Here is a 27,194-nt window from a genome sequence, read left to right on the forward strand (position 1 = left end):
GGATGCAGATGTTGGCACGGACCGTACCATCCTCATGGTGTTTTTTGTTCTGTTTTCCTTTTGTGATCTGTAATCACTATGTGTAGGTCACTTGTGTTCAGCGTTATTTTCTCCTTTTCTTTTCCCCCTGCCATTTTCTTTTTCCTTTATCTGTTGTTCAGGTTCCTAGGATAACCAGTGTATGGCCAAGGACGCCTTTTCGACCACTTTTTTCTACTATACAAACAGCTTCTCTGCTCAGCTCTCATCCTTTTGAAGCAGCCATGTTTGGGGTAGCAGGGGCTATGTATTATCTGTGTGAGAGAGCTTTTACCAGCAGGTGGAAATCCTCAAAGGTTGGCCTCTTTCTGCTGGGTCTGGGATTATTTCATTCTCTGTATCTCTGATGGTGACACCTCAACTGTTGCACTCTCTGAGAATTAACCGCTTAGATAGCACTTTGCTTCCAATCATTGATTCCACTCTTGTGCAGGATGCACCGATCATGCCGTGGTCTCAGTTGAGAGGGAAATACCTAGGAAAGGACAACAAACTCAAAATGCAGCATCTGGTGAGAGGGACCTGTGGGTATTTGTCTCCTCGGGTGACCTAATCGTATAGCAGAGTCAGTGCTGCCACCTTTCTCCATGTGCAGCAGGCACTCTGAGCCCGTGGGGTGCATTCCTTCTAGGGCCTCCCCCCACCATCAGAAGAGTATTTGCTCACTCATTCCATGGGCAGAGCAGCCTCCTGCCAGGCCAGGTAGCCACGGTGGATTCCGCCCACCCACAGACACCTGCACAACCAGGGCATGGGCTCAGGAAACCTGTGTGCTCCCAGCACCTGTCATGAAGCTGTGTTTTGACAAGCAGGGTGTGCATTACTTCTCTGCAGAGAGAAATTTCAAGTTTCCTTTTTATTGATGTAGCTACTCTAAATAATTCTGCATTATATTACTGTTTTTTGAGGTTTTTTTACACAGAATAATGTATCATTACTTGAACTTTCACATTTCTAAGTGAAATAAAAAGCTCTAGGACCATATTGAAGCCTCTTCTGCCACCAGGCAGCAGGTGCTCAGGGCAGCCTTTGTGCCACAGTAGGCAGGCCCCGGCTCTCCAAAGCCCTGGATTTACTAACCTTGTCCTTGACAGATGACCCCGCAGCTGGTTTCTTTGTTATTCTTTCTTAGTCATCTTGATATGGAAAGGAGACTCAGTGTAAATAAGACATAACACAGTCCTTTCTCTGATCTTTGTCATGAAATGCAAGAAAAACCTCTGTCCTTTTTCCCGTTTTAGATGTGCCCTTGGGCAGCATGTGGTCAGGTGCCAAGGTGGGTTTTTAACTCCTGTCACTGCTGCCTCTACTGAAGACCTGCTGGCATTTGATTATCAGTTCTCCCCAGACAGAGATATCTCAACACTAAGGCCATATACCACTTAGGCAGAGAAAGGATTCACTTTCAGTTTTGTTTGTTTGTTTGTTTTGGGGTTTTTTTGAGACCAAGTCTCGCTCTGTCGCCCAGGCTGGAGTGCAGTGGCGTGATCTCGGCTCACTGCAAGCTCTGCCTCCTGGATTCACACCATTCTCCTGCCTCGACCTCCCGAGTATCTGGGACTACAGACACCTGCCACTATGCCTGGCTAATTTTTTTTGTATTTTTAGTAGAGACGGGGTTTCACCATGTTAGCCAGGATGGTCTCGATCTCCTGACCTTGTGATCTGCCCACCTCGGCCTTCCAAGGTGCTGGGATTACAGGCGTGAGCCACCGCGCCTGGCCTTCACTTTGAGTTTTATAGTTGATTAAGAAGAGTAAACTTAACAGTTGCTGTTTTTATTTAAATTTGCCTCTCTTTGGTTTATTAAAAACTCAAAAAGCAACCATTATTTTTGGTAATTTTCAAATACTGGTTAATTTATTAAGTTTTTACTAATTATGAACACTGTATAAAAGATGACTACTTGGCCGGGCGCGGTGACTCATCCCTGTAATCCCAGCACTTTGGGAGGCCGAGGCGGGCGGATCATGAGGTCAAGAGATCGAGACCACGGTGAAACCCCATCTCTACTAAAGATAAAAGAATTAGCAGGGCATGGTGGCGGGCGCCTGTAGTCCCAGCTACTCGGGAGGCTGAGGCAGGAGAATGGCGTGAACCCGGGAGGCGGAGCTTGCAGTGAGCCGAGATCGCGCCACCGCACTCCAGCCTGGGGGACAGAGCGAGACTCCATCTCGAAAAGAAAGAAAAAAAATGAGTATTCCCATTTCTCTCTGTGGCACAATAACCAAAATTTTACATTATGCTGCCTAATCTCCGTGCTGCCTAATGACCCTTTTTGAATGGTAAAATATAGCCAGAATAATCATCAAAAAACCTCGACAATTTTAGTGACATGCATAGAAGTGAGTTTAAAGTCTTAGAGCACATTGTTATCTTCGTTAACGCTCTCTAAGATTTAGCTTCCCTTTCCTGCATCTGGGAGTCCCGCTGACACATGGGCAAGCGAGGGAACTAGAATTGTGCTAGTGCGGTTCTTCCCCTGGCCACATCTGGCCACTCACATGGGCCAAACACTTGCTGTGGGAGCCACAGGCAGTGCCGTGGTGGGGAAGGGCTCCTGCTCTCGCTGGGGCCTTAAGTGCCCCCCACACTCCAGAGTGCTAATAGCTCTGCAAGGTCTGTGGAAGTTTAATTTGGCTTTGGAGATGTCAAATTAATATGTTTGTAAACTGAAAAAAATAAAACTATTTTAGTAACTATTTATCATTTTCTTTTATGTTGCATTAAAGTTTTGTTGTCCTTGGGAAGGCTCCAAGATTAAAACATTAGCATTTGACCAGATGGAAATTATTTCACTAAAGGGTAGTCTGCTTGAAATTTTTTATAAAAGAGCAAGAAAACAAACAAAAATCTACTATTTTTAAATTATATCTCATGATGGCCAGGCGCAGTTGCTCACGCCTGTGATCCCAGCACTTTGGGAGACTGAGGCTGGTGGATCACTTGAGGACAGGAGCTCGAGACCAGCCTGGCCAACATGGCCAGGTATGGTGGTACACACCTGTAATCCCAGCTACTCAGGAGGCTGAGGCACGAGAATCACTTGAACCCGGGAGGCAGAGGTTGCGGTGAGCCAAGATCATGCCACTGTACTCCAGCCTGGGTGACAGAGCGAGACCTTGTCTCCAAACAAAGCAGAAACAATTATATCCCATGAAGTACTGGATTTTCATGTGGGTCAGTGAGTTGAAAGTATGCTTTACTAAGCCCTTTTGTGACTCAAGACTGAAGAGAGGGAGGTGCAGGCTTCCTAGTTGGTTGTGCCGTGCTAGCGTATCCCTACAAATGCAAAAAGTCACCATCTGCCTGAAGGGTTTCCAGCCCAGTCATCCATGTTATAAAGTCAGTTAAGTTGGTACCATTCGCTGCCTTCCTAGCACACACAATAACAAATCTGGCTATCTGGTTATTTGCTACATAATAAATCTAGTAGTGTTTACCTGGTTATGTGCTAGATTCCCACATTATTTTGTTGCAGCATAGCCATTTTGTCATATAGTTAGCCATCAGAAGGTATACCCTACTCATACTCATACTCATCACCGATGAATAAAAATAATAGCAAAACTTCTGAAACACATTAAAAGCTGAGAAATGCCATCATTTGGATGTATTCAGCCAACACTACTTACTTAGTGCACAGTTTTAATGGCCTAACCCTCAAAAATTCAGTTTATTGTTCCCACTTAACACTACTCTTTTTCTGAGAGTGGAGCAAACAGAGTAGTATCAGGCATGCTGATTAAATTCTGTCATCTCTGAAAGTAGTTCCTGTTGAAAGAGGAAACTGTGATCGTTGATTTTTTAAATGAATATTTTAGGTACCTTAGAGCAAATGATATAATCTTTCTGAATAAACTCACCCCCCTGTTCTCTTATACTAATAAGCTCCTTATCTTAAAAATTCAATCGCAGGATTTTTCTGAAAGCATTTTTAAGCAAATGTAATCTTCCTTAAGTTTGCTTGAACAGAGATGGTTTTGTATTGATTTTTAGTAAGAAGCAGTAGTTCTTCAGACTACTTTTTTAAGCAAAATGCTAATGTTTGACAAGTTTGTAACCTAGATTGAGTTTTGTTTTTCTCTGATTGAAAGACAGAACTGATTGTTAAAACTCCATAAACTGACTGCATTCATGGTCATGTGCTTTCTCACTGGCGTGTTGGATTCCAGACTGCCTGTGAGCGGTGCTGTGTGTGTGTGGGAGTGAATTATAATGTGTTTGTGCTGAGAACATTCAGTTTCAGTGTCACTGCACCACAATGGCCCCTTGCAGCCTGGCAGGGTCCGAATGCACAAGACTGTTCTGTCTTTCTCTGAGATCCACCAATCAAGTGCGGGGCCGGCTGGGGAGCGGATGGGTGTGAGGCTCTTATTCAGTGAGATCAGTTACATCAACATCTTCCGCAGCTGCTTGTAGGGAAACCATTACCACAAGACCGCCAACATAAATATTTATTACGAAATTCTTTTACATTCCTCTAGTCTTTCCAGCGCTGACTCTACATTTAGCAGTTGTTGAAAGTAACAACAAATCTAGAGAACTGTGGTGCAGCCTGCAGAGACTGCCTTTTGGGTATAAACGCTCCGGTAGTTTCATGTTCCAGTTCCGCTCCTACCATTAGGATTTGTAAAGGTGTGCTGATGTAACTGATCACTAAATAATGCTTGTCAGTAAAAATTACTAACCACCTTCTTTTGGCTATTCTGGGTACCACAAACGAGTTTTAAAAACAGGGCCAGGCTGGGCGTGGTGACTCACCCCTGTAACCCCAGCACTTTTGGGAGGCCGAAGTGGGCAGATCACTTGAGCCCAGGAGTTCAAGACCAGCCTGGGCAACATGGTGAATCCCCATCTCTGCAGAAAATACAAAAAATTAGCTGGGCATGGTGGCGTGCACCTGTAGTCCCAGATACTTGGGAGGCTGAGGTGGGAGGATCACTTGAGCCCAGGAAGTCAAGACTGCAGTGACCCATGATCGCGCCACTGCCCTCCAGCCTGGGTGACAAAAGAAGGACCAGTGTAGATTTGTTTTTTATCTACTGGTATATAATGTACAACACAACACTAAGTAATGTCTTTTTCATAAGCATAGAAGAAAACTGACCACAAAATTGGTTTAGAATAAAATTTTTTTTCAGTATTTCAAGCCCTGCCTAACAGAATAGAGTTACTTGAGTCAAAATACCTGAGGAAATGTGAGGAACTTTCATTTATTGGACATTTCAGTAGATCACTTGGTCCCCGCATGTTTTCTGCCATCTTAGTCTTAGTGTAATTAGAAATGATGTGGTCCCCAGAGGGAGCCAGCTCTGTCCCAGTGGTCATCGGGAAACCTCTTTTCTTCTCTGAAGCTACTAATCAGGTGTCTGATCTGAAGGGAAATTTTGCACTTCCAGAACAGGGGGTAGGAATCTCTTATTCATGTGACATTTTGAATTTCAGGAGGAATTCTGCTACCCAGTGGAATGCCTCGCTCTTACTGTGGAAGAAGTGATGCATATTCGCCAGGTCCTGGTGAAGGCAGAGCTGGAAAAATACCAACAGTATAAAGACATCTACACCGCCTTGAAAAAAGGAAAGGTAGTGCTGCTTAAGGTTGATTGATCAGAAGAGTAGAAGAATGGCCAGTCCCATGCATGGTCTCCTGGGAGAGTTATCTGCTAGCCAGGTGGCACAGACTTTGAGGGGATTTGGGATGTGTGATGTTCATATCCTAGTAGACAGTACCTGTGCTGCCTCATTCACAAGAGGGGGCATTTTCGTTTCTCCCTTAGAAATAAAAACTGGAAGGTTTTCAAGCAACCATAACAAATAACAGTATGTCTTCATAAAACTATGTGTGTGGCCAGGCACGGTGGCTCACGCCTGTAATCCCAGCACTTTGGGAGGCCGAGGTGGGCAGATCATGAGGTCAAGAGATGAAGACCATCCTGGCCAACATGGTGAAACCCCGTCTCTACTAAAAATACAACAATTAGCTGGGCGTGGTGGTGCATGCCTGTAGTCCCAGCTACTCGGGAGACTGAGGCAGGAGAATCACTTGAACCCAGGAGGTGGAGGTTGCAGTGAGCCAAGACACCACTGCACTCCAGCCTGACGACATAGTGAGACTCCGTCTCAAAAAAAAAAGCCATGTGAGCATTTAGTCATTATGCTTTTAAAGGATCTGTAAAGAAAATGTATCTGAGAAGGCCGGGTGCGGTGGCTCACGCCTGTAATCCTAGCACTTTGGGAGGCCGAGACGGGCGGATCATGAGATCAGGAGATCGAGAGACCATCCTGGCTAACATGGTGAAACCCCATCTCTACTAAAAATACAAAAAAACTAGCCGGCCGAGGTGGCGGCGCCTGTAGTCCCAGCTACTCGGGAGGCTGAGGCAGGAGAATGGGAGTGGAGTATGGCTTGGATGGCAGCCGCATCTGTTATCCCAAATAAAACCCGGGAGGCGGAGCTTGCAGTGAGCCGAGATCGTGCCACTGCACTCCAGCCTGGGCAAAACAGCAAGACTCTGTCTCAAAAAAAAAGAAAGAAAATGTATCTGAGAATCAGAGGAGGGTTTCAGAACCTTCTGCAGATTCCTTCCATGATGAGGAGACACTTAAGAGCTGTGGCCTTTTATTATCTTTTGAAATAGAATTCTAATTAAATACAGAGCCACATTGTCAGCATCACAGAGCCAGCTGTTTTAAACGGCATTTCTGAATTCTCTTCCTCCTCTTGTCTGTTCAGCTTCCCCCATAATAGAGATGTAAATCATATTCAGACATGGATATTAGGAAATTTGCTGTTGGCAATGTTTCTTTTTTCCTCTTAAATTTGTATTTTTTAGCTCTGCTTTTGCTGCCGAACCAGGAGGTTTTCCTTCTTCACTTGGTCTTATACCTGTCAGTTCTGTAAGAGGTAAGGTATTTTGTAACTGATGAAAAGATAAATGTAACAGTCGTAAGAGAAATACCAATTACCTTCCTTATGTCACCGTCTTTCTACACAGGAGTAAAGTTAGAAATGACTCATTCTGCGACGTTACATTGCACTGTCCTTGTAGGTTAGGAATACTGATTTCTTCAAGAGAGTGAGCCAAATGTTTATTTGATACTGAACCTAGAAATGTTTCTCTGTATGTTACTTCTTTTATGTAACTAAGATCATTCTAATAATCTGTCATGTTTGAACAGAAAAAAATAAGATGTGATTATCATATGATCCCTGGATAGACAAATAAGAAAATTCCAAACAGATGTAAGTTGATCCTTTATAGGAGACAGTGTAAGAGTTAAGTTCTGTAGGTTATCTTTTTGGCAATTCGTAGTGTGTCAATGTGTTACTTTCTAATAGAAGGGAGAGTTTTGCAGTTTATTGTAGAAACTTACAACTGTACTGCCTTAAGCTTCTCTAACTCCCAGCTGTATCCCCTGTATCACACCAAGTAACATTTGTGATTTTGTGTACAGGCCGGTGTGCTCACAGTGTTGCAAAAAGGTAAGCTAAGCTTGGTCCATTTATACTTGTGCTGGTTTTAGTGACCTCTGTTTACAGTACTGCTCATTGTCAGTTTTATTTGGGATAACAGATGCGGCTGCCGTCCAAGCCATACTCCACTCTTCCTATCTTTTCATTGGGGCCTTCTGCTCTGCAAAGAGGCGAAAGTATGAGGTCAGAAAAACCCTCCACTACCCATCATCGGCCACTTCGGAGCATTGCCAGGTGAGCAAGGGGCCTGGGTTGTCAAATCATCCTTTGCAAAAGAAGAGTTCTACTCTTGAGGACTGGGGTGGGGTGTTCGGGTTTTGGCTCAAGGGGTTTTGGTTGGTTGGTTGGTTGGTTGGTTGGTTGGTTGGTTTTAATACAGTTTTACACACAAATCTCCAAAACTTCCCCAAAGGTAACTTTTCAAGGAATAATGGCTAGCTACTTGAAAGATACTTTCATCAGAGTTTATGTTTTTTTCTACTTTAGAAAAAACTATTTTACTGTGTCCTATAAGAGTCTTTAAAACTGACCTTGTTTTCAACGGAGTTGGAAATTGGAATGTAATAGTCTTATCCTTCTTTCCTCCTTGTCTAGTTTTGAAAGGAATCTGTTTAAATCCTGTTTACAATGTTCTGCCATAGCTTTGACTGACTTTACTATTATTCTAAAGGCAGAAATAAAGCTTTATGCCAAAAGCTGATAATTTAAAAGAAAAAACATCACCTGAGTATCAGTCCCTTTGCATTTAGTGCAGGGTAAGTTTAGTGTTGGGCCTTAAGAAAGATGGAAGGAGGTAGGCCAGCTCGAGCCTCAAGCTGGCAGGGCCGAGAGGCTGGGCTTTGATGCACCAACCACATGTCATGGCTCTGTGGACAGCAAGGCGAGGAAGCTGTGAGCCCAGCATGAACCTTGTGCCTGAAAGGTCTGCCTCTGTGCTTGGGCTCCCTCCTCTGAGACCTCTGGGTGTGAACTGTCAGTGAACTCAAGGCAGTGTACATAACAGCTACTGCAGTTTTCCATACTTACTCTGAACCTACTATAGACTACCTGTTTATATCCTGTTTGGTTTAGTTAAAATAGTAAATAAGGCTGGGCGCGGTGGCTCACTCCTGTAATCCCAGCACTTTGGGAGGCTGAGGCGGGCGGATCACGAGGTCAGGAGATTGAGACCATCCTGGTTAACATGGTGAAACCCCATCTCTACTAAAAATACAAAAAATTAGCCGGGTATGGTGGCGGGCGCCTGTGGTCCCAGCTACTCGGGAGGCTGAGGCAGGAGAATGGCGGGAACCCGGGAGGCGGAGCTTGCAGTGAGCCGAGATGGCGCCGCTCACTCCAGCCTGGGTGACAGAGCGAGACTCCATCTCAAAAAAAAAAAAAAAAATAGTAAATAAGTAGACAATTCCTGGTTATCTCAGACATTCCTGGAAACATTTATTATGATGTTGGTCTGGTTAACTCCATCTCCTTGGAATCCCAATAAATAATTGCCCAAATACAGAGAATTGTTGGGGAGGGAGAGGCTTGTTTGATAAATACATAAATGATGAGAAAACTGGTCAAAAGATAGTTTTTTAGGATGTGTCATGGGATTCAGATAAATTTATTTAAATTTCCTATTGTCTGATCTGCCATCTACGTTAGCTAATGTTCACTGGGAATCAGGTGAATACCCTATTTTACAAGAATTCTAGAAGGGTGGTTAAGAGTTTTTAGTTTTTTTGGCCAGGCGTGGTGGCTCACACCTGTAATCCCAGCACTTTGGGAAGCCGAGGTGGGCGGATTACCTGAGGTCGGGAGTTTGAGACCAGCCTGATCAACATGGAGAAACCCCGTCTCTACTAAAAATACAAAATTAGCCGGGTGTGGTGGCACATGCCTGTAATCCCAGCTACTTGGGAGGCTGAGGCAGGAGAATCGCTTGAACCTGGGAGGCAGAGGTTGCAGTGAGCCAAGATCACGCCATTGCACTCCAGCCTGGGCAACAAGAGCGAAACTCCGTCTCAGGAAAAAAAAAAAAAAAAGAGTTTTTAGTTTATTTTGTTTTGTTTTTTTTTTTTTCAGATAAACAGTTTCTTTATTCATCTTCCTCCTCCTCCTCTCCTTCTTCCTTTTCATCTTCATCTTCATCTTCCTCTTCCACCCTTTTCTGGGCAACTTTAGCAGGACCCTTTTCTCCATCAAACTTTCCTTTCGAATTATAGTCAGAAACATCCTTCTCACACTTTTCCTTCAGCTTTGCCGCCTTAGTGGTGTAAGGCTCCTTTTCACTGTCATTTAAGTTATTCCACATCTCACCCAGCTTTTTTGCCACGTCTCCAATAGAGATGCCAGAGTTTATGAATTTGATCTTGGGGTGGAATTCTGAACAGAGCAGGAAGAATCCAGATGGTGGCCTTCTCAGGGCATTAGGATCCTTCTTCTTGCCTCCCTTAGCTGGTCCATAGTCCTTCATTTCTCAATGGTACTGTACTTTATCCACCTTTGCCATTTCATCAAATTTAGACATCTCTTTCCCAGACATTGTCTTCCACCTTTCAGAGCACTTGGAAAATTCTGCAAAATTGACAGAGCCCTCTGGGCTTTTCTTATGTTCTCTGCACATCTGCACAAAGAAGGCATAAGCAGACATCTTGCCCTTTGGTTTCTTGGGGTCACCTTTAGCCATCCTGACTGTATTGTTCGATAGTCTGGGCAGCGCCTTTTTTTTTGTTTGTTTTTTTGATAAGGAGTCTCGCTCTGTCGCCCAGGCTGGAGTGCAATGGCGCAATCTCAGCTGACTGCAAGCCCTGCCTCCTGGGTTCACACCATACTCCTGCCTCAGCCTCCTGTGTAGCTGAGACTACAGGCGTCCGCCACCTCGCCTGGCAAATTGTTTTTTGTATATTTAGTAGAGACGGGGTTTCACCATGTTAGCCAGGATGGTCTCCATCTCTTGACCTCGTGATCCGCCTGCCTGGGCCTCCCAAAGTGCTGGAATTACAGGCATAAGCCACCGTACCCGGCCTGGGCAGTGCCTATCTTATAAGACATGTTTCCTGCTTTCTTTCATTTTTCTGTCTTTTTTTTTTTTTTTTTCCTTGAGACAGTTTCGCTTTTGTCACCCTGGCTGGAGTGCAGTGGTGCCATCTCAGCTCACTACAACCTCCACCTCCCAGGTTCAAGCGATTCTCCTGCCTCAGCCTCCCGAGTAGTGGGGATTACGGGGCCTGCCACCATGGCCAGCTAATTTTTTTTTTTTTTTTTTTTTTTAGTAGAGACTGGGTTTCGCCGTGTTAGCCAGGCTGGCCTCAAACTCCTGACCTCAGGTGATCCGCCTGCCTCAGCCTCCCAAAGTGCTGGGATTACAGGCGTGAGCCACCGCACCTGGCCTCCTACTTTCTTTTCTAAGTAATATTTTTTAGCCTTGTCTCCAATAAGAAATTTTTTTAGAAGGACATATGATTAAATCACTCATCCATTCCATGATGTTTTGACAACAAATTTACTTTTAATTTCACATACTTTCTTCTTATTGCAGTAGACCTATAAGTAACGATGCTGGGCTTCTGTTTGGTTTTCTGTTGTTTTTACCCCAGGTTCTCCTCAAAATCTAAGTCTATGGACAAATCAGATGAAGAACTCCAGTTTCCCAAAGAGTTGATGGAGGACTGGAGCACCATGGAGGTGTGTGTGGACTGCAAGAAGTTCATTTCGGAAATCATCAGTTCAAGCCGGCGCAGTCTGGTATTGGCCAACAAACGGGCTCGATTGAAAAGGAAAACGCAGTCTTTCTACATGTCCCCGCCAGGCCCCTCGGAGTACTGCCCTTCGGAAAGGACGATCAGTGAGATCTGAGCCTCGTGCCTTTCAGCTGCTTTTGTGCTTAGAGTCAGCGTCCGTGCGCGAGAACACCGAGCTGGGCTGGCTCTCCTTTCTGTGGTTTTATTTAATGGGCTTGAATTTGCATTAGATCAGATTTTTGCTGCATCACATTGTTCCACAGACTGAATGCTGTGTTCATATCGATTGATGAAACGTGACAGGTCCGCCAATTGCTCGTTTGCACTGAGAGAGGACAAGTTTGAAACTTACTTTTGTGTCTGTGTGGCTTTGGGAGCCAGTAACTACTTCCTTAGTTCAGTTCTTTACTGTTCCTCGAATAATCTCCTGAGTAAGGCAAAAAAATCAAAAGCTTCTCCTGTGAGAATCAGTCTAGCAGAGACGCCGATGTCAGCACAGCCCTAAGCAGTAAGTCATATTGGCATTTCCACGTGACCGTGTTTCTATCCCGTGTACAGAGAGATCCAGAGCCCTATGCACCAGGACCTGGGGGCTCGCCGCACAGAACCTAGAAGCACCTGCTGACACTCTCCAACTGATTTTTAAATTATTGTTGCTTGGAGATGAAAATTACATAAGGGACTTTATGCCTGCATTCTAGTGCAAAACATCTGAAGAGCTGTACACCCACAAGGGTGACTATTTCCCTTGAGTGGCCGTGTTGTCCCAGTGCCCTGGATCAGTGTGTCCTGAGTGGATGACAGGTCTTCATTCTCTATCTTGAATGTATTGTGGTTACTAATAGTTTTATAATGGAGGTCTAAGAATTGAAGTTTTGTGGGAGTTTCAGGACAAAGGAAGGCTAAAAGTTTGTCAAGAAGTTGCGCATATTTTGGTTACCTATGAGAAGGGTTGTGACCGCGTACAGTGGCAGCTGTTGGCCGCGCTGCAGAAATGAGCTGGAGCTCATGCGTTTTCAGCTACATTTTTCATCACTTTATAGTACGTCCATCTTGAGTAAATTAAGCCACAATTTGGTACCTAGGGTCTCAAAAACTGAAATTTATTTTTATAAATGAATTTTAAAAGAAAAAATATCTACTTTTAAAGTTAGAAGAAAATTAACCTGCCGACAGGCAACATTTTTGGGTGCTTTCTGCACTAGTTTTCCTTGTAAATGATTTGAGTGAGTAGGTTGGGTTTCTGACAAAAGTAGACTGGAGGGTAGCACTGTATGCCTCAAACGTCTCAGTGTGTTTGACTCATACCATGAGCTATACTTTATTATTCTGGTATGCTTACAAATGACCAACCAATCAAATTGCCATTAAAGTTTGGAAAATCTGTTAATGCACATGCACAGTAATTTCCGGAAAGCCATAGGACATGTCTGCAGTCAGCACCATGACAGCACCGTGTCATGAAAGGCATGGCGGCCGCATTTCATACCACATCAAATACAGTAACATTTCTCTACTAAATTAACAGCAATACCTCAAAACTGCTCCGGTAGTAGTTTTTAATGGGTTGAAATTTACAGTTTAGTAAATGGCTTAAAAGTACTTATACTTACGAAATAAACTTTACCAGTTGACTAAAATAATGCATGTTAACAGTTGGTCTGTATTTGCATGTAAAAGTGGGCCACCAGAGAACCCTTATTGATTACTTAATTTAAGTGTTTAAATTATTTTAAAGACTCCTGTTTAAGAGCTTTAAGAATTGTACTGGGCGAATCTCATTTATAAAACTTCCTAAGAGCCTATCTGAACTCTAGACTCCAGACAGTTAGGTGGGAGTAGAAATCTACCCCCTTTGATGACCCCAGGCTTGAGTTTTTAAAATGACTACCCAGAAGGGCACAAGGGGGAGGAAGTGGTATTTGTATATGTATATAAATATGCACCTAGGAGAATGTGCTTTTTAAAATAATGACTGCTGTTTTTATTAAAACATAAGAAACTACACCCCCAAAATAAGACTTTCATTCACATTCACAAAGCAAACATCTAGTAAATGTCTTTCACTTCACTTTATGATACTGTATGGGATGATTTGGGCATTACGATCACCTCTTATCACAGCATAGAACATCCATTCTTCAACAGCATTAACGGAGTTTGCCAAGTGCATTAAAGAGGTCACGGGGAGGGTACGTTCATATGAAACAATCTGCAGAAACTGGCGTAAGAAAGGGCACATGGCACAAAGTTGTAGAAATCAAATTACTATCATTTTTTGTTGCCAAAACAAAGTCTTACATTTAACCCCCCTTTGTACCACCCCCCTCAACACTTCACCTAAGCTAGATAATTTCCATAGGGTAATTCACTAAGAGCTTGTGGAGCTTGGTTTTAAAATCCTTGGCCTAGTCTGACTTTAGGCATAGCTTCCAGTTCTTCCTTCCTTGTCCTGGTTTCTTGTTCAGCTTTTACTTCTAATCCAACAACAAAACAGATGTCTGGCTGGTCTCAGAGCATGTGTGCATTTCTGAACCATCATCCCTGCTCTCCTCTCAGCTCCCTCCAGGCCTGAGCACCGGTTCCTTTTGTCCTGTACGTCATAAAGTCACACTAGTGGGAAACCTGTGCTTCCCTCTCCATGGCTTAACTCCCTGTCAGTGTCGGAGTGTATAAGAATACTTGTAAATATTGTAATATACTTATTAATATTTGAAAGACATTCATTCAGTGGACAGTGGGAATTAACTCTCCCAAGGCAAGTGAAAAGAAATGATCAACATGTACATTGATTTAACAATCTTACTAGATTTTAATTCTTAAGTATTTCAAATGAAACCAGAAGGTGGTTATGTAGGAGGCTTAAAATGATCTTATGTCTAAAGAGATTCTGTTATTAGCACCATGAACTCATACTATGAAATTTTTAAGCCTTTTATTTTTCTAATTATATTAATATAGGACTGGATTTTGGGCATCATATAGGAAACACAAAAGTTGTTGCTGTTTGCTAAAGCAATATAGCAGAAAATTTCGTACATGCAAAACTGCTGAAGGACTGCAGAGAAATGTGTACTACTGACGGGGCTTTTACTAGGCTTCCTGCGTGTGTAAAAGTCGAGGTATTGCTGGCATTCAGGGTGACATGATGGTACTAAATGTTTTCCATTAAAGTCTTCTATTTTAAAATTTAGGGAAAAATAAAATGGCTTTCCATCATACGTTCTGTGTTGAGTTCCTATCGTAAGACGGTGATGTCTTTTGTTAACTGTCAGAAATCATCTCGATTGGGAATGCAGGGTACTTTTATCAGCAGCCTGTGAAGAAACACAGTCTAGGCCAGGTGTGGTAGCTCAGTAATCCCAGCACTTTGGGAGGCCAAGGCAGACGGATCATCTGAGGTCAGGAGTTCAAGCGATTCTCGTGCCTCAGCCTCTCGAATAGCTGGGATTACAGGTGCCTGCCACCACACCCAGCTAATTTTTGTATTTTTGTACATGGTGGCCTACATAGTGAAACCCCATCTCTACTAAAAATACAGAAATTAGCCGGGCATGGTGGTGTGCTCCTGTAATCCCGGCTACTGGGGAGGCTAAGGCATGAGAATCACTTGAACCCGGCAGGTGGAGGTTGCAGTGAGCTGAGATCGTGCCACTGTACTCCAGCCCCCTGGGCGACAGAGCAAGACTCCCCCTCAAAAAAAAAAAGTCTACGAGGACCGCACTGGAAAAATTAACCACCACAGTGACAAGCCACCACAAGTGACAAGCAGCCATGAGTTAGGAGAGTATGTAAAGAGTACAGCCGGGCGCGGTGGCTCAAGCCTGTAATCCCAGCACTTTGGGAGGCCAAGACGGGCGGATCACGAGGTCAGGAGATCGAGACCATCCTGGCTAACACGGTGAAACCCCGTCTCTACTAAAAATACAAAAAACTAGCCGGGCGAGGTGGCGGGCGCTTGTGGTCCCAGCTACTCGGGAGGCTGAGGCGGGAGAATGGCACAAACCCGGGAGGCGGAGCTTGCAGTGAGCTGAGATCCGGCCACTGCACTCCAGCCCGGGCTACAGAGCAAAGACTCCGTCTCAAAAAAAAAAAAAAAAAAGAGTACATAACATTTTATTATGTGTCACAAATATGGAGACAAATCCTGTGGGAGATGGATGAAGCTTTCTTTGACAGCTTCCTGGAGGCATAATTGATAAAGCAGAAAAGCCCGCACAATAAGCAGTAAGTCATGTTGGCATTCCCACGTGACCGTGTTTCTATCCCGTGTAAAGAGAGATCCAGAGCCCTACGCACCAGGACCTGGGGGCTCACCGCACAGAACCTAGAAGCACCTGCTGACACTCTCCAACTGATTTTTAAATTATTGTTGCTTGGAAATAAAAATTACATTAAGGGACTTTATGCCTGCATTCTAGTGCAAAACATCTGAAGAGCTGTACACCCACAAGGGTGACTATTTCCCCAGCCACACCCAGGCGTGTCCCACCCCATCATGTGTGGCTTGGTGGCGCTTCACAGGTGCTGCATTTTTACAGTTTGTGGCAGCCCTGCAGCAGGCAAGTCAGTCGGCAGCGTTTTTCCAACAGCTTGTGTGCACTTTGTGTCTCTGCATCACATTTTGGTAACTCTCACAACATTTCAAGCTTTTTCATTATTACTGTATCTTTTATGGTGATCTGTGGCCTTTGACGTCACTATTGTAATTGTTTTGGGGAGCCATGAACTGGGCCCATATAAGATGGCAAACTTAATCGATAAATGTTGTGTGTGTTCTGACCGTTCCCCCATCTCTCTCCCTCTCCTCAGACTCCCCATTCCCTGAGAAACAATATTGAAATGAGGCCAATAACCCTACAGTACAGTGGCTTCTAAGTGTTACGTGAAAGAAAGAGTTGAGTCTCTCATTTTAAATCTGAAGCTAGAAATGATTATGCTTAGTGAGGCAGGCATTCAAAGCTGAGATGGGCCCAAAGCTAGGCCTCTTGCACCAAACAGCCAAGCTGTGAATGCAAAGAGAAAGTTACTGAAGGAAATTAACAAGTGCTACTCCAGTGAACACTAATGATAAGAAAGCAAGCTGTGTGTGGTGCATGCCTGTAGTCCCGGCTCCTCAGGAGGCTGATGCAGGAGGATCGCTTGAGCCCCAGGAGTTTGAGGCCGCAATGAGCTATGATCACACCACTGGATTCTGTTCTGGGTGAGAGTGAGACTCCATCTCTTTAAAAAAAAAAAAAATGATAAGAAAGCAAAACAGCCTTATTTCCTGATACGGAGAATGTTTGAGTGGTCTGGATAAAGAACCACATTTTGAGAACGTTTGGGTGGTCTGGATAAAGACCAGCCACATTTCCTTAAGCCAAATCTAATCCAAAGCAAGGCCCTAGCTCACTTCAATTCTTTGAAGGCTGAGAGAGGTAAGGAGGCTGCAGAAGAAAATCTGAAAGCTGACAGAGGTTGTTGGTTCATGAAGTTTAAGGAAAGAAGCCATCTCCGTAACATAAAGTACAAGGCAAAGCAGTAACTGCTGATGGAGAAGCTGCAGCAAGTTCTTCAGAAGATCTAGCTATGATCTTGAAGAACGTGGCTACACTACACATTTGCAATGCAGATGAAACAGAAGATGCCACGTAGGACTTTCACAGCTAGAGAACAGTCAATGCCTGGCTTCCCGGCTTCAAAGGCTAACATGCTTGTTAGGGACTAATGCAGCTGGTGACCTTAAGTAGAAGCCAGTGCTCATTTACCATTTGGAAAATCCTAAGGCCCTTGAGTCTGAAGCTAAATCTACTCTGCCTGTACCCTGCCAATGCCCTGCCAATGACTAACAAAGCCTTGACAGATGACAGCAGATCTGTTTACAGCAAGGTTTACTGAATGTTTTTTAAGCCTACTGTTGAGACCTACTGCTCAGAAAGAAAAGATTGCTTTCAAAATATTACTGCTCATTGACAAATGCACCTGGTCACCCAAGAGTTCTGATGGAGATGTACAGGGAGATTGTTGTTTTCATGCCTGCTAACACAACATCCATTCTGTAGCCCATAGATCAAGAAGTAATTTTTACTTTTATTTAAGAAATACACTTCACAAGGCTTTAGCTGTCACAGGCAAAGCATATTGAAAACCCTCAGGAAAGGATTCACCATTCTAGATGCCATTAAAAACATTGGCGATTCATGGAAGGAGGCCAAAATGCAACATTAACAGGAGTTTGGAAGAAGTTCATTCCAAGACTCCAGTAGAGGAAGTAACTGCAGACGGGGTGGAAGTAGCAAGTGAGCTAGAATTAGACATGTAGCCTGAGGATGTGACTGAATTACTGCAGTCTCATGAGAAAACGTAAATTACTGAGGCACTGGTTCTTGTGAACGAGCAACGTGGTTTTTTAAGAGGAAATCGCTGGTGAAGATGCTGTGAACATTGTTGAAACGATCAAAGATTTAGAGTAGTGCATACTTAGTTGATAAAGCAGCGGCAGGGTTTGAGAAGACTGACTCAGATCTTGGAAGTCATTCTACTGTGGGTAACCTGTTATCAAACACCATTGCATGCTACAGAGAAATTTTTCATGAAAGGAAAATGCAGTTGACGCCGAAAACTTCATTGTTTTGTAAAATGTGTCCCTCAACGGACACACTCCTAAAATACGAGCAGAGGAAGGTTCTTGTGTTTTTGTGTTAACTAAGAATGCGTGGTTTACCTTCTAAATATCTTACACATTACATAATGTTGAGTTTTATATTAATCCATTTACATAAGCTCTTCCCTCAGTTGCCAGACATTTTTAGGAGTCCCTTCCTCTGAAGTTACTCTGTGATACGTGTATGTCAAGATACTTGTGTGTATGTGTCCAACTCATAATCCACATGTCCAGTGACTAAGTCCAAGTCATAATCTTTGACTCCTGCTTCCTGTATTGAAGATACACAAAGAATTTGGATACTATAAGTGGGAAAAGCTTTGGGTAACACATATTTAACTTTTTTCTCACCAGCTCCAGTTGAGGAAAAGATGTACAGTTGTAAATCACAGTCTACAGTTTCATGAAGAAAACTACCTTTAGGAAAGGACTTGATTACACACGTGAGTTATTTAAAGACTCCTTGGCCAGGCATGGTGGCGCATGCTCGTAATCCCAGCATTTTGGAGGCCAAGGCGAGTGGATCAGGAGTTTGAGACCAGCCTGCCCAACATGGTGAAACCCCATCTCTACTAAAAATACAAAAAGTTAGCCTGGCGTGGGGGTGGGCGCCTGTAATTCCCGTTACGCAGGAGGCTGAGGCAGGAGAATCGCTTGAACCTGGGAGGCAGAGGTTGCAGTGAGCTGAGATTATGCCACTGCACTCCAGCCTGGGCAACAAGAGAGAAACCCAGTCTCAAATAAAGACAGACGCCTGATATAGTTGCAGAATGTGCATGTGCTCACACCATGCACACGCACACACACATTCATTATAGCTTATAATAAAGGGTATGGTACTTCCCTCCTGTTAGCCAAAAGCATGTGAATGTGAAACCTCTCCCTTTGCCCACCCAAAAAAGTTTAAGAGCTAAGACCTGCTTAATATAAAACCCAGCCGGGCACGGTGGCTCATGCCTAGAATCTCAGCACTTTGGGAGGCCAAGGTGAGAGAACTGCTTGAGTCTAAGAGTTCAAAACCAGCCTTGGCAACATGGCGAGACCCCCATCTCAAAAAAAAAAAAAGCCTCTGCCGACACGAATCAAATGTTCAGATGCAGGCTGGGTGTGGTGCCTCACGCCTGTAATCCCAGCACTCTGGGAGACTGAGGCGGGCAGATCACTTGAGGTCAGGAGTTCAAGACCAATCTGGCCAACATGACGAAACCCCATCTCTACTAAAAATACAAAAATTAGCTGGGCATGGTGGCGCGCACCTGTAGTCCTAACTACTCAGGAAGCTAAGGCAGGAGAATCGCTTGAACCTGGGAGGCAGAGGTTGCTGTGAGCCGAGATTGCGCCACTGTACTCCAGCCTGGGTAGAAAAAAAAACTTCAGATGTAGTTACCTGGCGGACTGAATTTTTACTATTCCAGCTCATCCTGTTAACATACACGTGGTGTCTAATATGTTAGCCATTGCTGTGCAGGGCACTGCAGCTGTGCTCCTGATACTGGTGGCTGCCTCGGAGCCCATCTGATGGAAACAGTGACAGCAAGCGTTCCAGAACTGACAGGACAGCGCTCCGGAAATGTGGGGCATCTGGAAGCTTATGTCCTCAGGGCTTGAGAGCGGAAGAAACATCTGCATGTTTGACACAGCCTAGTGTTCAGGTATCTTCTGGCACCAAGAGGGTCAGACACTGTGAGTCCCGTGCTGGGAATGGTTGCAGCTGCTGCACTGAGGCAGGTTGTCTGTGAATTGAGGGGATGCGGCTCCCTTGACGCTTGCCCGTCTTGTACGCATTCTTCTTTGCTTTGGGGCTCCCTTCTGAGTACAGCAATCATCTGTTGTCCCTGATCTGCCTCCATCCCTAACCCCCTTCCCGAGGGTGACAGCAGAGAACGTCACATCCCAATTTCTCCCAGCAGCAAGAGTTTGTGGGAGAGTAGAAAGACAACGATGAGGATTTCTGCAGCTCTAACGTGAACCTCAGGCTCCTGAACAGACACTGTGTGGAACCTCCAGGGAAGCGTGTGGAAGAGAAGGGAGGGAGAGCCCACGTCCGCACAGAAGAACCCTCCCAACAAAGCAAAATAGTCAGTACATTTTATGTATCTTTTTTTTTTTTGAGACGGAGTTTCGCTCTTTTGTTGCCCAGGCTGGAGTACAATGGCACAATCTCGGCTCACTGCAACTTCCGCCCCCCTGGGTTCAAATGATTCTCCTGCCTCAGCCTCCTGAGTAGCTGGGGACTACGGGCACCTGCCACCACGCCCAGCTAATTTTGTATAAAGAGATGGGGTTTCTCATGTTGGTCAGGCTGGTCTCAAACTCCTGACCTCAGGTGACTCGCCCGCCTCAGCCTCCCAAAGTGCTGGGAATACAGGTGTGAGCCACCATGCCCGCCCAGTCACTTCTTTTTCTAAGAGACAGGGTCTCACTCTCACTAAGGCTGGAGTGCAGTGGTGCAGTGGTGCAAAGCTGCTTACTGAAGCCTTGAGCTCCTGGGCTCAAGTGATCCTCCCACATCAGCCTCCTAAGCAGCTGGGACTACAAGTGCATGCCACCACGCCTGGCTAACTTTTAAAGAAAAAAAAAAAATGAAGCGACATGGGTCTCCCTATGTTGCCCAGGCTGGTCTGGAACTCCTGAGCTCAAGCGATCCGCCCACTTCGGCCTCCCAAAGTGCTGGAATTACAGGTGTGAGCCATCGTGCCCGGCCACTTTCTGTGTCTGTTTTTTGGTGGGTTTTTTTTGTTTTTTTTTTTTGAGATGGAGTCTCGCTCTGTCACCCAGGCCGGAGTGCAGTGGCACAATCTGGGTTCACTGCACCCTCCACCTCCCAGGTTCAAGCGATTCTCCTGCTTCAGCCTTCTGAGTAGCTGTGACTACAGGCACCTACCACCAATGCCCCGCTAATTTTTGTATTTTTACTAGAGGTGGGGTTTTGCCATATTGGCCAGGCTGGTCTTGAACTCCTGAGCTCAAGTGATCTGCCCGCCTCGGCCTCCCAAAGTGCTGGGATTACAGGCATAAGCTACTGTGCCAGGCCTTAAAATGATAAAACTTTCATCCCAAAGGGAAAAGAAGCCTAAAAATTCAGCTTGCCTACCAAGGGGAACATGAGGTGAGATAAGAAGCCACTAGGGGGTCATCCACCACAATCTCAAGGTTGCCGCAGAAGGCAGATGCACAGAATGTCGGCTTGGACCAGGGGCTCTGGGTGTGACTGGTTGGACACTGCTCTAGGTGCAGCAGCTGCAGTATGGATGCCTCTCTACTCCAAAGTAGTACTCAACTAGCAAAAAGGCTTTTTCAGGATCCAGAACCTTTTGTCCTGATGACTGAAAAAAACTAGTCTGTAATTAGCAAAATAGATTATTTCTCAGCAATACCTAGTTTTCAAGTACCTGGAATGGTTCTAACTCAACTGTGCTCCAGCATGGCAACAAACAGCTACCTAACACTGGGACAGCTCCTGAGCATTTATGAATTTGTCTCTTCGATTTTAAAGCAAGGGTGTGCCGGGCGCAGTGGCTCACGCCTATAATCCCAGCACTTTGGGAGGCCGAGGAGGGCAGATCGCCTAAGGTTAGGAGTTCGAGACCAGCCTGACCAACATGGAGAAACCGTCTCTACTAAAAATAGAAAATTAGCCAGGCGTGGTGGTACATGCCTGTGATCCCAGCTTCTGGGGAGGCTGAGGCAGGAGAATCGCTTGAACCCAGGAAGCAGAGGTTATGGTGAGCTGAGATCGCACCATTGTACTCCAGCCTGGGCAACAAGAGTGAAACTCCGTCTCAAAAATAAATAAATAAATGACATAAAGCAAGAGTGTTAGACTAGGTGTTCTCTAAGGTCACTTTCAACTAGGAGAGAGATTCAGGATACTGTGTGAAACAACCAGTACTACATAGGCATCAACAAGTAAAAACACTTGAAGCCTGAGCCAGTGTGACTTGAGAAGCAGCGTGTAATCCAAGCCAGCCCTTCACTAAAGTGAAGTGTGAAGTGACTGAATATTATGAATATTACATGAAAGCAAGAAAAGTGCAAAATGTGCTGCACTTCCTCGAAACTGGAGGCAAAGGCAAATTCAGTTTTACTATTTGCTATAAAGAACCTGGCTCCCCATCTCTCAAAATTAAAAAGAAAAACCTCAGAAAGATGAGTTGACTATTTTAAAAAGGGACACAGACCCTTATTTCAGCTGTTTGGTGTTAGTACCAGTGGTTCACCTCTGGATCCTGTTGGAGGGAAAGACCTTATCTGCCTTGGCCATAGCAGGCACCTGGCGTTTTTGTTCCCACAGCATAGCGTGCGCTTCCTATTGGAGATGTAAAGAGAAGCCAGTGACTGTCGGGTGCGCGCACACAGCAGGCTCAACACTAGTTGCACTAAAAGGAAACACAAGGAAAGACAACTATTGTTCTCCAGCTTGATCAAGGATAGCGAGCACCGCTGCAGGGAGTCCCTGAGATATGCACCTCCCATGTAACTAAATGAGATCCCAGCAGGGAGACTTCTCTCTCTGGCCCTCAGTGCCAAAGGCTCCATCCCTGCCTGAACTCCTCACTCAATTTGATCTCTATGGCGGCCAGCTTTTATTCAGAGCTGATTAAGACACATGGCCACCCTTTGGCAGGAATCGCCCACAATCTCTCAGCTGACAGGCTGTCTCAGCTCTGTTCAAATGTGTCTAGGACAAAGCAGAGCTGAATCTCCACAAAGAGAATCTTTGAATAGGTCAAAGAGTTGGGAGCTGTGCCCTCATGTCACTTCCATCTTTGAATAGGTCAAAGAGTTGGGAGCTGTGCCCTCATGTCACTTCCTCCCATTGCTGACTCGCTGGAGCTGCCCACGGGGCTCTGGAGATTACACCTGCTCCCCCTGCCAAGTGGCTCCCTCACGTCACCTCTTCCTGCGCACTCCTCCCTGCAACACATCCCACTACTTACGCCTTCTGCATTTTATTTTTTCCGTTGTACCACCTAACGTTCTACTACATTGTTCCATGAACACAGGCATCTTTGTCAGATTGCTTCACTTGCCGTATCACCAGCTTCTGAAAATAATTCCTGGCATGTAACAGGTGCTTAATAACTGTGGAGGGAATTACTGACTGAATGAGCAGGCTTACTATAGACATGAGAATAAGTGATAAATATAAAGATGGAACCATCAAGATGTCTTCAACTGACATGGTGTGTTAACTGTGCAGTTCAACAGATAAATGCAACATACAGCCCTCTGTCTTTAAGTCAGGAGTACAATTCTAAGTCAACAAATTACTGCAGCCCTAAAACAGCTCATTAGAATAGAGAAGGCCAAGTCAGCAGCTCATGCTGTGAGCATGGTTGACTTGTGCCAGTCTGGGCTTTCTACGTCCCGCTTGAAAACGCCACTTGTCACACATTCCTCTTGGCTCTACCCACCACTAGAACCCAAGTCGGGTGACCTGCACAGCCCTGCCTCCCGACCTGGCTTTTCCCATTAGCAAACTGACAGAAGAACAGGGATCCTGAAGACCTGTCATCAAAGCTGCTTTATGAATGCAGAGGGATTTATTAGTACAGAGCTTGTACTCATTAATTTTTTACTACTTGCCTCTTTTGAGTGTGGTAGTTAACTCTTAAGAGTAATCATACGGCTGGGCACGGTGGCTCACGCCTGTAATCCCAGCACTTTGGGAGGCTGAGGCGGGCACATCACAAGGTCAGCAGATCGAAACTACCCTGGCCAACATGGTGAAACCCCATTTCTACTAAAAATACAAAAAATAACGGGGCATGGTGGCAGGTGCCTATAATCCCAGCTACTCGGGAGGCTGAGGCAGGAGAATCGTTTGAACACGGGAGGCGGAAGTTGCAGTGAGCTGAGATCGCGACATTGGACTCCAGCCTGGGCGACAAGGCAAGACTCCGTCTCAAAAAAATAAAAATAAAAATAAAATAAAATAAATAAAATGCTCAACATCACTATCATCAGAGAAATGCACATTAAAACTGCAATGAGATGCCATCTCAAGGTAGTCAAAATGACTATCATTGAAAAGTCAAGGCCGGGTGTGGTGGCTCACACATGTAATCCCAGCACTTTGGGAGGCCAAGGCGGGCGGATCATGAGGTCAGGAGTTCAAGGCTAGCCTGACCAACATGGAGAAACCCTGTCTCTACTAAAAAAAAAAAAATACAAAAAAATCAGCCAGGTGTGGTGGTGCATGCCTGTAATCCCAGCTACTCAGGAGGCTGAGGCAGGAGAATAGCTTGAACCCAGGAGGTGGAGGTTCTGGTGAGCCGAGATTGTGCCATTGCACTCCAGCCTGGGCAACAAGAGTGAAACTCCGTCTCAAAAAAAAAAAAAAAAAAGTCAAAAAAATTAAGATATTGACAAGGATGTGGAGAAAAGGGAATGCTTATATACTGTGGGTTGGAATGCAAATTACTACAACCTCTCTGTGGAAAAGAGTATGGAGTTTTCTGGTTTCTTTTGTTTTAGCTTTTTTGAGACAGGGTCTCACTGTCTTGCCCAGGCTGCAGTGCAGTGGTTTGATCATGGCTCACGACAGCCTCTAATTCAGCCTCCTGAGTAGCTGGGACTACAGGCACACATCACCATACAATGCAGAAGGTATAAGTAGTGGGATGTGTTGCAGGGAGGAGTGGGAAGGAAGGGGTGATGTGAGGGAGCCACTTGGCAGGGGAAGCAGGCGTGCTCTGCAGAGCCCCACGGGCAGCACCAGTGAGTCAGCAATGGGAGGAAGTGACACGAGGGCACAACTGTCTCTCCGGCTAATTTTTGATGCAGCAATCCCACTTCTGGGTATCTACACAAAGGAAAATAAATCATAAAAATACCTGCAATTTTGTTTATTGCAGCACTATTCACAATGGCAGAGACATAATCAACCTGAATGTACATCAGTGGACGAATGGCTAAAGAACACGTGGTATATGCCCATTGGAAGACTCCGAGGGTGAGAGGGAGGTGAGAGGTGAGAAATAACTTAATGTGTAATGTACACTATTTGGGTGATGGGTACACTAAAAGCCCAGACTCCACTACGTGACAGATCCATGTATCAAAACTGCATTTGGCCAGGATCACGCCTATAATCCCAACACTTTGGGAGGCCAAGGCCAGGCAGATCACTTGAGGTCAGGAGTTCTAGACCAGCCTGGCCAACATGGTGAAACTCCATCTCTACTAAAAATACAAAAATTAGCCTGGCATGGTGGCGGACACCCGTAATCCCAGCTACTTGGGAGACTGAGGCAAGAGAATTGCTTGAACCTGGGAGGTAGAGGTTGCAGTGAGCCAAGATCATGCCACTGCCCTCCAGCCTGGATGACAGAGTGAGACTCCATCTCAAAACAAGACAAAACAAAACCAAAAAACTGCATTTGTACCCCTTAAATTTAAACAAAAATGAGTGTTAAAGTTTGATTAACGATTTTATACGTTAGGCTGAAGTAAATATTAAACTTTCAAATGTGTCATGTTATTTGGCAAATAAAATAAGGAAAAATATGAAAATAAACTTTATGATGTTATTCTATGCTTATGTTACTATTAATACATAGTTTTAGAAACTTTGCTTTTCAGTAGCTGACCACTGCCGGTTTTCCAGGGCTTACTGTACAGCAAGCATCCTGCTCAGCATCCCATTCTCTCCTCCCACACTCACCCCTCACACAGTTGCTATTAACGGCCTTTCACAGATGCAAAACTTGGGAATAATAAGGTGGTCATTTGCTTAAGGTGAAACCACTAGCCCGGCATCAAGCTGAGGCTGCAGCTGCCCTCTAGCCGCCTTCGGGCAGCTCTGACTCCAGGCGGCCAAAGCCCTTAGAGAAGACCCAGGACCGTGAGGGCAAAGCAGGACATCGGCCCTGGCACGGAAGAACTTTGAGCCCAGGCTGGTCAAATACATATGCGAATAGTTTAAAAAAATAGTTGAAGGCAACATAAATCTCTAGGAATTGATGGTGATGGTGGGCGGGCGCCGGCCAGGGACAGCTCCGCAGAGCTGAGGCTGGGCTCGGAGCGGCCACCGCCGCCCGCTGCATCAGTCACCCGTGCCGGCGCCTCGGCCTTGCTTTTGACCTTTTTCAGAAAGGGACGAGAATCCTCCCTAGCTTTCTTTCCTTTTTTCTTTCTTTATTTTTTGAGACGGAGTCTCGCTCTGGCCCCGGGCTGGAGTGCAGTGGCCGGATCTCAGCTCACCGCAAGCTCCGCCTCCCGGGTTCCCGCCATTCTCCTGCCTCAGCCTCCCGCGTAGCTGGGACCACAGGCGCCGCCACCGCGCCCGGCTAGTTTTTTTTTGTTTTTAGTAGAGACGGGGTTTCACCGTGTTAGCCAGGATGGTCTCGATCTCCTGACCTCGGGATCCGCCCGCCTCGGCCTCCAGCTCCCAAAGTGCTGGGATTGAGGTGAGAGCCACCGCGCCCCGCCCCCTCCCTAGCTTTCTAATCGGGGACATTAGGACGGGAATATTTCTGGAGCAGTGTAAGAAGTGGGACAGCACGAGAGCCAGGCCAGAGGGAAGGCGACTGCAGACACGTAGGAGGCGATGCGTTCACCGCCTGAGTAACAGACGGTCGCGAGCATTTGTCATCTCGCGGGTTTGGTGGGTCAGGCCCTCGGGGGCAGCTCTGGCCGGGATCCCAGCCGGGGCCTCGCACGAGGTGGCAGCGGAGACGGCAGCGGGACCCGCAGCCTCCGGGGGCTGCACCCGGCTGGAGGATGGCGTCCGCGGTGGCCACTCTGAGGGCCCCTCCAGGGTCCTCCAAGCCTGGCAGAGGGACCACATGCGGCCGGCGGGGCTCGCCCCGCATCTCTGGACTAACCCCCTCCCAGGCCCCAGGCCCCGGGCCGGGCCTCTGCAGCGGGCACGCGACACGCGGGCGAGGTCAGGAGTGGCAACGCCAGGGACGAGTACGCGCAGCAGAGCAGAGCGGGGAAACCCAGAACTCAGCCAAGACGCCGGAAGAAGGTGCGATGTCCAAACAGCCCCAGGGGAAAGGCAGGAGGAAGACGTGGGCCGGGGACTCGGGCCTGTGTTTGGAAAATGGGGGCAGCACTCACCAGAAACCGGGAAGGACAGCAGTGCGGGGAACGGGAGGGGCACGCCCGTTTCTGTCTGTTCACGGGAGACGCAGGGGCGCCTCTGGGAGAGGCTGCGACCCCAAGAGGTGGCACACACCTGTGGTCCCAGCATTTGGGGACAAGGCTGAGGTGCAAGGATGGCTTGGGCCCGGGAGTTTGAGACCCCGCCTTTAAAAAAAAAAAAAGAAAATACTGGCCGGGCGCGGTGGCTCACGCCTGT

At 45.9% G+C, this 27,194-nt stretch overlaps 1 protein-coding gene, 1 long non-coding RNA gene and 1 pseudogene across 5 annotated transcripts in view; 1 reads left to right on the plus strand and 2 right to left on the minus strand.

Moving 5' to 3' along the window:
* The window catches only part of LOC101011989 (protein spire homolog 1), a 95,673-nt gene extending 81,214 nt beyond the window's left edge, over window positions 1–14,459 (plus strand). For 2 of the 4 annotated variants that reach the window (XM_009192339.4, XM_009192340.3), the window contains 6 exons: window positions 162–335; window positions 5,488–5,625; window positions 6,876–6,946; window positions 7,498–7,525; window positions 7,617–7,750; window positions 11,095–14,459. In XM_009192339.4, coding sequence (XP_009190603.2) covers window positions 162–335; window positions 5,488–5,625; window positions 6,876–6,946; window positions 7,498–7,525; window positions 7,617–7,750; window positions 11,095–11,353 — 804 coding nt within the window. In that variant the 3' untranslated portion in view covers window positions 11,354–14,459. The remainder of the gene's footprint in view (window positions 1–161; window positions 336–5,487; window positions 5,626–6,875; window positions 6,947–7,497; window positions 7,526–7,616; window positions 7,751–11,094) is intronic. The other 2 variants (XM_009192342.3, XM_009192343.4) reach the window with 1 other exon arrangement.
* LOC116271444 lies at window positions 120–27,135 on the minus strand. Its single transcript, XR_004179996.1, has 2 exons — window positions 26,954–27,135; window positions 120–514 (listed from the first exon to the last, which is right to left on the minus strand). It is a non-coding gene; the product is annotated as an uncharacterized LOC116271444 (long non-coding RNA).
* On the minus strand, window positions 9,594–10,288 carry LOC101012695 (annotated as a pseudogene).
* Window positions 27,136–27,194: the final 59 nt, after the last annotated feature.

The sequence above is a fragment of the Papio anubis genome, chromosome 19, assembly GCF_008728515.1.
Source record: "Papio anubis isolate 15944 chromosome 19, Panubis1.0, whole genome shotgun sequence".
Classification (NCBI taxonomy): domain Eukaryota; kingdom Metazoa; phylum Chordata; class Mammalia; order Primates; family Cercopithecidae; genus Papio; species Papio anubis.